Raw genomic sequence first — 12,672 nt, 5'->3', positions numbered from 1 at the left:
ATTCTCGTGGTCGACCGCGATCCAGGACTGAAATAGAGAATGCAATCAGAACTTCGTCGGTTAACTGGTGCGGTCGACCGATGGAGCTCTCGGTCGACCGCATCGGTCGACCGACTAACTCTCTGCTGCATGCTGACAAAAGGACAAATGAGCGGTCGACCGGTGCGGTCGACCGAAAACTGATATAACAGAAAACTGATTCTGAAAGCTGTTTTTCTGAATTTAAAACACTATTTAAAAATATCAAACAAATTCCAAAAAATGTAAAACTTTGGAAAATGATTGTAGACATGATAATAAACATGCTACAGTGTCTGGTTATCAGAAAGGTCCTCCCAAATGAAAAATATCATCATTTTACAAAATAGTCCAAAACATGAAAATATGAGATACTTGAATTTTGATGTTTTGACATAAACCAACTTTTGAAACTTTGTGAAATATTTTTATAGACTTAGTAAAACATGTATAAACTGATATTGAAGTCTACAAACTAAGAATACAATATTTTCACAAAATTGCATATTCTATGCAATATTTTGAAAAACACAGTAGAAAATATGAAATATATAATTTCATATATATAATCATAAAAACTCAAAACATATGCATGTATATATATAACTATATATATACATAGAAACCAAAACTTATGTATATATATATAACTATATATATACAAAGAAACCAATAAATGAACATAAAAACCTAAAACACATGTATGTATATATATAACTATATATATGCATAGAAACCAAAACTTATGTATATATATATATATATATATATATACGAAGAAACCAATAAATGTGTGTGTATAGATATTGAGCTTAATGTATTAAACACACATAATATAAATCCTAAACTAAATTACCCAAGCTTGATCTTGATCTTCATTGAGCTCAACTTGGTACACGTTGCGGATGAAGCTAAACTTGGATCTTGAACTTGAATTGTACGATGCTTCACTCCACAATTCCGCCAACCTCCTCTTGATATGATCGTGTAGGCTCAATCCATCCATCCTCCAACAACGTTGTTTGTCTATAATAAATAAGAAAACACAAATACTAGACAAACAACATTAGTGGTAAATTGTTTGTTAAACATCATCAAAACAAGAAGGCCAACAATCTCCCCCTTTTTGATGATGACAAACAATTTACAAAAAAAGATATATGCATGAAGGAAATGAATATATAATTTATAATTCACATGCATATAAACAAGAAGGAATATACTCACAATATTTCTCCCCCTTTGACAACATCAAAAAGGGGATAAAGGTATGAAGAGAGCGAAAGCTCCCCCTATCAATAAGCATGGGTGAGTACAAAGCAAATTTAGGGAGTAGCTCCCCCTATCAAAAAGCCATATGAAATATAAGCAATAAAAGATCATGGCAAACATGTGAGCAAGCATAAATAATATGCCAAAAATCACTCACATTCAAGAGATAATGAGAACATATATAAATATATCAAGATGAACATATTGTCTCATATCATAAAAGCCAATGTATAAAATAGATTTATGAAATCAAAAGAAGAGAAACATGAGAATCATGTAAAAAAGTTTTCAAATGAAAACAAATCAACCAATTAAAATCATAAATCAAAGTTTAAATCATAAAACCAAATCATTATTGATTTTTAAAAATCAAGAGAGGCAACTCTATCTAGCTCTTGAGCTAGTATTAACCCATATGACATTTTAGCATCCGGTAAACATGATTTGGGAATAAACATCCAATAAATCCGGAGGGTTATATAAGTACAAATCTCTCATCAAAACAAAGCAAATAATCATGAAAACAAAAGATTTTATCAATTATAAATTGTTTTCATATAAAAAGATTTCAAAGCATAATTTTCAAAACCAAGAAAGAGAAAGATAAAAACATTAAAATTCTTGGTTTAAAAATCAAATTTGTTTTGGTAATTTTCAAAACCAAGACAAAGAAAGATAAAAACATTAAAATTCTTAGTTTGAAAATCAAATTTATTTTGGTACCCAAGAACTCTTGGTACCAAAAGATTTAGGGACATGACCCCTATCAATTAAGCTCAAAGTCCTAGGGTTATGAACCCTCTTAGGCAAATGTGGTGTACTAACACGGTCAAAGTAATAATCGCTCAAATGACCCTTCCGATTGCAATATGTGCAATGAAAGAGATCCATTTGTTTTTATGGACCATTGACTAGTGCACGGGAATCATTTACAAATAAAGATTTTCTTTTAAAATTATTTTGCAAATGAGAAACATCATTAAACAAATGTGGTCTTTTTGGAGCAAATTGCAAATTTGGAGTATTTTGCAAATCAAAACCAAATTTAGCAAGATGTCCAAACCTACCACAAACATCACATTTAAAAACATGTGGTCTACTAGAAGCATTTGGCAAATGAGATTTAATTTTCAAGTCAAAACAATATTTGGCCAAATGACCAAGACGACCACAATGATCACATCTATACACATGAGCATGCTTATGATGAACAATGGGTGCATGTGTGTGTACATGTGATGAAGAACCTATATGAGATGCACAAGGAGCATTGATATTTTTATGTTTGTGTGCATCATAACAAAACTTAGCTAAATGACCTTGACGGCCGCAAATTGAACACTTATAAGTTTTGCTATACATGTGTGCATAATGAGTGGATGGTTTTGACTTAGCACATATATCCATAAGCTTCTTATGATTATTAATGCATGTTCTCAAAGTTGAATCTAAAGATGAAATACTATTTTTCATAAGATTCAAATCTTCATTTTTAGGCACATATGCATTTTTAGAAGTAGAACATAAATAGTCATTTATAAAAGAAGCAGTGCATCAATCTTAGCATGAGATAGGCTAGCAATAGATGAGATCAAATTTTTATTTTCCAAATTTAATAAGTCATTGCTTTCTTTAAGCATAGTATTTTTATTTTTAATGACATTAAATTTGGACACTAGCTTCTCATGATCGGATTTTAAATTATCATGCTTGCACTGTAAATCAACAAAATCTTTGTGCAATTTGTTAAAGGCATGCAACAATTTTTCACTAGCACAAGCAAGTTCATCATTAGGTAAATCATTAATGGTTTCGAACTCGCAAACCTCACTAGGGCTATCGCCTAGTGGCCGTGTGAATGAAGCTCCATATGAACTTGAAGCAGGATCCTCCAAAGCTTGTCGGATCGCCTCCAAGTCTCCTTGATGCGCTTCTATGAATTTCCATAATGTATAAGCGCTATCAAAAGAATCAACATAGTCGCAGTCGCGTATTTTTACTTGTAGAGACTCCACTGTAGTTTTGAGTTTTATCCAGATATTAGAGTTTCATATTCATATTGTAAAGGTAGTGTGCCTTAGTACGATTTTTAGTTGATTCATGTAGAGACATTTTCATTATTCAGATATCAGATGTATTATAGTTGAGACTGTTAGACCCTAGAGGGGGGTTGATTAGGGTCTTATGCTAATCTAATCCGATTAAATACCAATTAAAATTAATTAACAAGTTATCCTAGCAATTATGAAATACAATAATATATGAGCTAGGATAAACAATATGAATAACGAGATATATCCTAACAAAGAGATATAGGCAATGTATGTGCAATGATATATAAACTAACACAAGGGTAAACAAAATAAACTGGATAGTGGATGAAATAAATGAGCAATGCACAATTGGCGATATAAGATAAATGCAAAAGCAAATGCGCCAATGACAAACTCAAACACACTCAAATGATCACGGAGTTCGGACCTTCCGTCCTACATCTCCGCTCCCCACTCCCGGGGAGAAATCCACTATCACAACCCGGTTTGGAAGCCGGAACTTCTACACACTCGGTTTACATTCTAGACAAACAATAAGTTGAAGGATGGATGAAATCGAGCATTCACGATCACATCAAATGGAGGTTGGCGGAATAGTATAATGAAACCTATGCATACTAGTCAAGATCCAAGTTCAAGCTTCTTCCATGTTTACCAAGACAAGCTACAATAACGATCTATCAAGCTTGAGTAAATTAGTTTAGGGTTTATACTTTGTGTGTTAATATCTTAAGCTCAATATTATACACACACAATTTAATAGTTTATGTGTTTTATCCACAAAAGATTTTGCAAACAAATATATATATAATACTTATTTATTTTCTATGTGGATAAGTTGTTTTGGTTTAGCTATATAGATATGAAGAAATATATATCTTCATTTTCACATTTATACGCTTCATATTCTATTGAATTTACAAAATATTATGTTTATAGATTGAAGACTTATTTACACTATTTTCATATCTTGTATAAGTCTATAAATCTATTCTAAAGTGTTTCAAAGTTTTATTTAAGTCATTCTGGCAAAATCAAGTTTTCAACATGTTCATACTTATGTGATTTTGTAAAATGATGAGATTTTACAAATAAGAAATGTAAATTAAAAAATTCTTTTTGTAACATGTTCATTATCATGGTTACACTCATTTTCCAAAGTTTTATATTTTTCTGAATTTATTTGATATTTTTAAAAGAGGTTTGAATTTTATTTTTACTATTCAATCCAGGCTGATAACATGTTATCAGTCGACTAATGGCTGATAATCATATTTTATTACAGTTTTATACCCTTATTATCTATTTTATATGAATAAATATACCATTAATAATTGTTGTTAGATTAGTTTGCACATAAATGAATGAAAATATAAATAAATATTATTAAATGTAAAAACCCCTCAAAATCTATCTTCTTTATTTTTGTAGCATTTTAGAAGCCCATGAAGCAAAAGCTTAAAAGAGGAAAATGATTGAAGCCCAAAGAGCAAAGCCCATAAAAAAAAAAATATACCAAGAAAAGCAATGGAATGGACTTGGATGCAAAGAGTTGGAATAAAATGGACTTAGATGCAAAAATTGGGGTTTTAATTTTCACATGAATCAAGGACCGGACAATGAAGTTGCTGTGTTGAAGAAGTGGGCCGGATTTCAATTAAAAAAAAAACAACCAAATGGAGAAATGGGCCGGAAATCTAATGGAGAAATGAAGAAATGGGCTGCTGCAAACTTAGCTTGTAAAAGTCAAGTGAATTACATAATGGGCCGGACTTTGATGCATTGTCCATTTGTCATTGGACTCTTCATTTTCTAAAACAAATGAAGCATGAATTGGGCCAATGAATGCTGCAGAATTGGATCCCAAATGGACCGGACTTGCTTACTTGATGCAATTTGATTTTCAATTGTAAATGAAAATCAATTAGGCCTCTTATGATTGAGCTAGAACAAAAAGCAAATTCAAAGGTGGAGATTGTTACTTGGGGCTCAAGACAAATCCAATGGCTCATATTCATTGAAAATTACTATAAATAGGGGTAGAGAGTGAGGGGTTAAGGTGTGAAAATTTTATAAACTCCTTTTGGAGAGGAGGGCTACTCTTAATTGAGAAGGCCTTCCAAAAATTGTAACTTTAGTTGCAATTAATAATAATAATTTTTTCACCACTTTAAATATTTCTTCTCTTTGTTGGATGATGAAGATGGAGATGAAGAATTATTTAGAGGTTTGCATTTTCTTTCCTTTTTCTCTTTTATTTCCTTTTTATTGCTTATTAGTGTAGATTTATTTCTATGCTTGTAGTTTAGATTTTATTTTCTTGTTAAATAGCCAAGAGGCTAGAACCCTCTTGCCTTAGATTTATTTCATGCTTATAGAATAGATTTATTTTCTTGCATTTAATTCTTGCAATTTTATTCTTTAGTTTAGATTTTGCAATTTATTTTGTAGTTAGATTTTAATTTCTTGCACTATTCACCTTGAGGCTAGAACCCTCTTGGGTTTAGTTTTTCTTTTTGTTTATTTTTATGCTGTTTGATTCACCTTTAGGCTAGAACCCTCTAGGGAATCACCCTTTTCTAAGAAGTGGGTTCAATTTTAGATTATCCATATCTATAATTGAATCCACCATCTTTAATTTTTTGCATTTTCTTTTATTCTAGAATTTTAAGATTATCCATATCTATAATTGAATCCACCATCTTTAATTTTTTGCATTTTCTTTTATTCTAGAATTTTATTCTTCATTCTTGATTTTTTTTTGTTTCTTGATTTTATTCATTTTTTCCTTCTCACCTTATTAATCATACTCATTCTTTTTCAAATCCACTCTCATTTACACTTTGCACCTACTTACACACAATTTTCACTATCTCAATCTCTTCACAATCACATTCACTTATCACTCCTATTTGTCACGCACACAACATAAGAACCGATTTTATATTTTCTCCTACAAAACACCTTCCTCGTGGGATCGATATTTTTATACCATAACTTGATAAATTGTGCACTTGCAATTTTGGTACATAATTATGCCGCACCAATGGCGTGTATCAGCCAACTGATGAAACTGCCTGTAATCATCAAAAGTTTCTGTTTCGTTTTGATCGACTGACCAGTCGACTAATGAGGTCATCAGTCGACTGATTATGCTCATCAGTCGACCGATGAGCTGTTAGCTGCTTATAACGGTCAGCTCATCAGTCGACTGATCCAATCTGTCAGTCGACTGATGGCCTGTAACAACTATATTTTAGTTTCTGTTTTTTTTATCATTTTGTTAGATTTCACTTGGGTTTTGAGCTTTGTTTCTTCATCCTATATATACCCTATACCATTTCACTTCTAAACTAAGAAGATAAGTTTTAAAACAAGTTTAAAAAGAGTTTTAGTTTGTTTTAAGTGTTTGTTTTACAAAATTAGTTTTGTGAAGATTATTTTACAAGAAGAGGAGATCAATTTTAGTTTGAGCTTTCAATCTTCCTATCCCTCTCTCTTGTGATTAGAGAAGTATTTCTAAACTCATATCTCTAGCATGTTTATGCTTTAATTATTATATTTATATTTGGTAGATTTAATTGAGTTTATATTTAATTTTCTCATTGCTTGCACACACAACCATTGAGCTTAACTATTTTCACATATTGTATAATTTGGGGTTGTGGTGAGTGTAACCTTGAGAGTGAGCTTAAATTATTTTCTCACCTATTGTATAGAACAAAATCTTGTATTTGACCCTTATTGTGAGAGTTCACCTTGTAATACATATTTACACCAAGAGGAGTGTGTGGTGAGGACGTAGTCGATACCAAGAGGAGTGACGTCGGTAGTAAAGCCTAGAGAGAGGTAGTAAAGTCGAGTACTTGAGGGAGGCGATACGTGAGGACCAACACTTGAGGTTGTAGTTTGTGTATGTATATTGTAAGAGATTTGTAGAGTTTTCGGTGAGATAGAAAACCGAGTGTGTAGAGAAGTTTCGGCTTCCAAACCGGGTGTGTCGATAGTGGAGTTCTCCTCGGGAGTGGGGAGCGGAGACGTAGGATGGAAGGTCTGAACTCCGTGATCATATTATTATGTTTGGATTGCTCTTTGTGTCCACTATTTGTTTATATTGTTTCTTGTTTATTTTCCCCTTTGCATATATACCCTTGCATATATCTTATTGAATATCATCATTGTTAGGATATATTTGTTAATAACTTTTAATCGGCATTAATATCTAATAAGATTCTAGCTAGGGTACTTGCATCCTTCACAACCAACTCATAACCTTAACAACAAACTCATTACAGAAAATAACAATAATATATAAATTTACAGACTCTGCTTTAATCTTAAGTCATCGATTTTAAAAAAAATTATAACAATATGTAAAATAACAAAAAGATACAACTCTCAGGTTCAAATACAAGTTAAAAAGGGAAAAATTACACTGGGAGTCGTCGGAGCCTCCTTATTCTTCGGAACAGTGACGCTGAATCCATCAAAACTCGTCATCACCGTCTTCAAGATAATATTTTTCTTCGCCTCATGAACGAACGCTGGGAAAGTTCCATCGTCGATGTTGATGCCGTTGAAAAATTTTAGAGGGAACTAGAATTTTTTCACTCAGAACCCATTTCAAATCATCATAGTGACATCATGAGAGAGAGAGAGAGAGAGAGAGAGAGAGAGAGAGAGAATGAGTATTATGATCTTCACATGTTTTAAACTTTTAGCTTTTGTGTTTTTGGGGCTCTGAGAATTGTGGATTTGCTTTTAAGGGTTTTGTGAGTGTTGAAAAAGTCTTGGGTGGGGGAAGAATAGTTGTTATTTTAGGCGCTAGAAGCAATTTTCCTATAAAAAAAAATTCGAATCCCCTCACTCTAATCACAATTACCTCTCTTAGCCCTCTCCTTAATCCAGTCAAAAATAATTTCAAACCCAAACTCAACCATGTCCTCCCTCTCAGCCACCAACTGATGCCACGTTCCCTCCAAAACTTCCAAACGCTTATCTTCACTCCCAATCAAACCGAACACAGCCTTAGCAGACCCCAAATCACACACACGGTCCTCACTCCCGTGCACCATCAACACCGGCAGCCTCAGCTCCGGACTCCTCCTCTCGATCTCTCTGACCACCCTCAGAAACTCCATCGCCGTTGCGAACGTTGGGTGCTCTGCCTTGCTCGCTGTCGGCCTCCGGCGAGCCAACGCCCTCTTCCACTTCACCTTGTATGAGCTCTCAATCAATGACTTCGTAAATATTGCTCTAAATTTTGGCAACAAGAATGCTACTAGAGGTAGAAACTCCTCCAACGGCCATATCGGTTTGAATTTCATCGACACGCCGCACATCGCCCGTGAGGCACAAGCCGACCAAGCAGCCTGTTTGCGCCGGCAGCGCGATCAGCATTGCGATGCGCCGCCGAGGATTCACCGTAGAGAAGGCAGGGAGGCCGAGGGTGCTCTTTCGAGCGGTCAAAGACTTGGATGCAGTCAGGCGACGACGGGTCGATCGACGGGAGGTGGGTCGAGGGCCGTACGGACCGGCCGTGGCGGGGAGGTCGAGGGCGAACCGCCACAATCCTTGTTCTGCGATGGCGACGGCTGTCAGCGTGAAGAGCCAGTGCTCTCGGAGGCGTAGCCGTGGATCATGGCCGACGAGCCGCGAGGGGGGTCCGGCAGCCGACGACCGGGCGCCATGACCTGAGTGAAGATTTCGTGTTCTGGCGTTGGGAAGAAGCTCCTCCTTGGTGGATGATGCCATGCTTTTGGTAGAAGTGTTGCGCTTGTTAGGTCCCCCAAAGGGGCTGTGCTCCATTGCTTGGTTGTATTGGAATGAGCCATGAAATGAGGGAGGGAGCGAGGCCGAGGGGCCTACGGTTTTATAGTGAGTGATCGATGAGGCATTAAATCGAGAGGGTTGGGGGGGTTAGTAACTGTTCCTAACTTTGAGACTCAAGTAAGGATACAATCAATACGAATGGACTCCCAGCCTTTTGTCTTAAACTTAAAAAAGAACGGTTTTTCTATAGAGTGTCCTTGGGCACTCTATAAGAGAGGAGAGAGATAGAGAGAAATGAATGAAGAGAGGATCCCAATGCAAATCAGAGGGCCCCCCTCCTCATTCATTTCTCTCTATCTCTCTCCTCTCTTATAGAGTGCCCAAGGGCACTCTATAGAAAAACCGAAAAAAGAAACACCCACCCCATCATCCATTTGCAAAAGGATCTCTTTATTACTAATACTGGGGATACACCCCCGAGTGAATTTATTTTGACTCCTTTACTCTCAGAGAGAAAGAGGAAATTGTTCTTTTTTTTTTACAAACAGACCTAAGGGTAAAAGAGTGTGTAAAAATAAAATAAAAAACACTCACGGATCAATCTGCAAAAATAAAACTATAATTAAGGGGTCTATCCGAAATTAACCCATGGAACATGAGTGGTCATTGTAATAAATTTTATTAATGGATTCAAAACGCTAAGTTCGGTTAAAAGAAACAAATCTTAGATGAGGACTCGTGGCAAGAGAGGAGATATAAAAGGTCTTAATGCTCAGTACGAGGCTGTGTAACAGTTTAAGAGGGGTATTTATCTAAGGCTTCAGCTATAATTACTTGCAAAACGTATATACTACAAAGAGTGTTGCTACGGGGACCCAAAATATGGGACCAGGGGGGGACAGGTGAGGTGTCCATTCCTTATTGCATAATGAGTTGGCATGACCAACTCATTATGCAATAGGGAATGGACACCTCACCTGTCTCCTCCCTTGGTCCCATATTTTGGGCCCTTAAATCATTTTCCTACTACAAATTTAAATGCAGGAGTTTCATATATTTGATAAAGATACAGTGCCTTCTCTAAATGGATCACCAGAGCCTAAACTGCACTAACGCTCTCTAGAATAGCAACGGCCTCATTACTGTTGGGCAAAATACCCCAATTGTTGTTGAAAACCGTGTCTAGAAACCAAACCAATTGCCAATCAACGAGGGTCAAAACCAACCAAAATCAATGCACAAACAAAACACCAATTTTAACGTGGTTCAGCAATTGTCTACGTCCACGGGGCAAGAAGGGGATGTGGTTTTTTACTAATAGAGAAGAAGAGTACAACTTAAGATTACAAATCACTCGAAGGAACAAACTAATCTCACCAACAAATCTCTTAATCTCTCCAAATAAACCCTAATCAAATAGCTCAGAAAATACCTCTTTTCTATGCTCCAAATATCCCAAACTCTTGCCTTAAGAAACCCTAGAACGTGTATTAGTATTTATACAAACACCATAACCAAATAAGAATAGGAAACAGATTTTGGGCCTGACCTGCTACGCGGTCGACCGCGACCAAGGACAGAACCTAAAATCACTTACAGAGTCTGGCGCCAAATCCAAACTCCTCCCAGAGTCTGTGCACGTTCGCGGTCCACCGACCTTGCGCCGCGGTCGACCGCGCAGCTCCCAAATGGTTCCCCTGCGCTTCCCAAACCTGTTCTTCACCAAATTTCTCACGGTTTCTTCAATTCTCCACCTCGGTGAAGTTTCTTCCAAAAACTGAGCCGACACCGACCAAACCAAATGCCTCACTTATTACGTCCAGTACACCATGGTAATGGACTCATGACAACGGACTCCATCCAGAACAAATCGAGACCCAAACGGAAGTGCGAACACTCACCCAAATATCGGTATCTACTCACCAAATCGGCTGCATCAAAACTGACTGCCTACGTATCCACTTTCCCAAGGAATCAAGCCTTCACGTAGTTCACCCAAATGGCCTCCAAAGGCCCTCAATCAAATAGAAAAGTTTGCAACTCTTCACCAATATCGCCAACGGATCTGCAATTGATAGCGGCCCCAAACTGATACAAATAAAATACCTCCATAAGAGGTGAACCAATGGCCGTATCCAAATCATGTCCACCAGCTACAACTGAAAACAAAGCCAATCCATCATCTGCATCCAAAATCAAATGATCCCCAACCTGTGCCACCTCAGCTGGAATCCCAAATGACGTAGTATGATCTGGAGTATGTGGAATAAGTTCCACTCAACGTGAAGTAGCATCACCCTCTACCTGCTGTTATATCCAAATGACCTGATCAATACTCTCCACCTGCTGAGAGTCAAAAGTGACATTCCAAAATCAGAAGCTTCCAAATGATAATCAAATGAGCCTCCGAATCCCAAACGCGCAATCGGATCAAATCTCACATCCTCGATGTGACCAAATATTGGATAATCAAATATCCGATACCAACCAAAATCTGAAGCAGCTCCACCAAATCCAATAACTCCTAATGCAACAGTCAGCGACCTATGACTAAGATGACCCAAATATATCAAAATTTCAGAACCAGAACCAATATCGACAACCAATACCGATCCTCCTCCAAAAAGGAACGACCCATCGAAACTGTCATCTCATCTCGTCGCCCCAAAGTCTCCTCACCAATAAAGTGTTTCAAGTTGCCATGAGCTCGGCAAAAACACAAGAAAGGACCCCTACTAAATCTAGAACAACGAGTTACTTTTTTGCCAATACACTTCTTCCAATTGTTGTTGACTTCTAGGACTTTACACCAACAGGAACTGGTTGCGACCCAATATTACCTAGAACAATCACCAACTGCAGAAACTACAAAACGATTACCTCCCAATGATGTCTCCTTGGAAGGCCCCCAAATGCCTGACTGAACACCTTCTAAAAGACCCCTCGCTCGATGGATAGAAGTGCCAAACTCTACCACGGTCTTGCTCATCCCAATGTGCTAAAAGGACTTCCATCTGTAGGTCAAAGCACTCCTCAACAATCTATGCACGGCATCACCAATCATATACCCCAGCACCAAACTACGCCATAATCTAGCCAAATCTAATAAAGTCGTCAGAGCTCTATCAATCACCGTGCTCCCAAGCAAATAGTATAAGTTACTCCTTCTAATGCCCTTCGTCACAATCATGGACCTAAATGTAACCTTCAAATGTGCATCCGCCAAGGTCATCCTATAGCCTGTTGCGTTAAAAGCTCCAAGTGAAATGATGTTCTTCTTCAACTGAGGAACGAACCTCACTCCAACTAACTCCCGAATCACTCCGTCACTCATCCTGATCCGAATGGTGCCAATACCACAAATAGGGCATTCATGATCATTACTGTAAAACCCCATAATTTTTATAATGAATATATGTGAATTATTAGTGATAAATAATTCTTTTATGATAAACAATCATATATATTATAGATAAATGTGATAACCAGTGTTTGGGAACCCAACAAGTGATTCTATGTGAGAGAAATCATGTGGATAGTCAGTATGTTGATAAAC

The 12,672-nt window shown here is 36.7% G+C and overlaps 1 protein-coding gene across 1 annotated transcript; it reads right to left on the bottom strand.

Annotated features, from left to right (window-relative positions):
- Positions 8,160-8,700, bottom strand: LOC109849159 (monoglyceride lipase-like). The gene has a single exon (XM_020418974.1). The coding sequence runs from the start codon at positions 8,684-8,686 to the stop codon at positions 8,213-8,215; it is 474 nt and encodes a 157-aa protein (XP_020274563.1). The 5' UTR covers positions 8,687-8,700; the 3' UTR covers positions 8,160-8,212.

Source organism: Asparagus officinalis, chromosome 7 (genome assembly GCF_001876935.1).
Source record: "Asparagus officinalis chromosome 7, Aspof.V1, whole genome shotgun sequence".
Taxonomy (NCBI): Eukaryota; Viridiplantae; Streptophyta; class Magnoliopsida; order Asparagales; family Asparagaceae; genus Asparagus; species Asparagus officinalis.
This window is presented reverse-complemented; position numbering and strand designations above follow the sequence as displayed.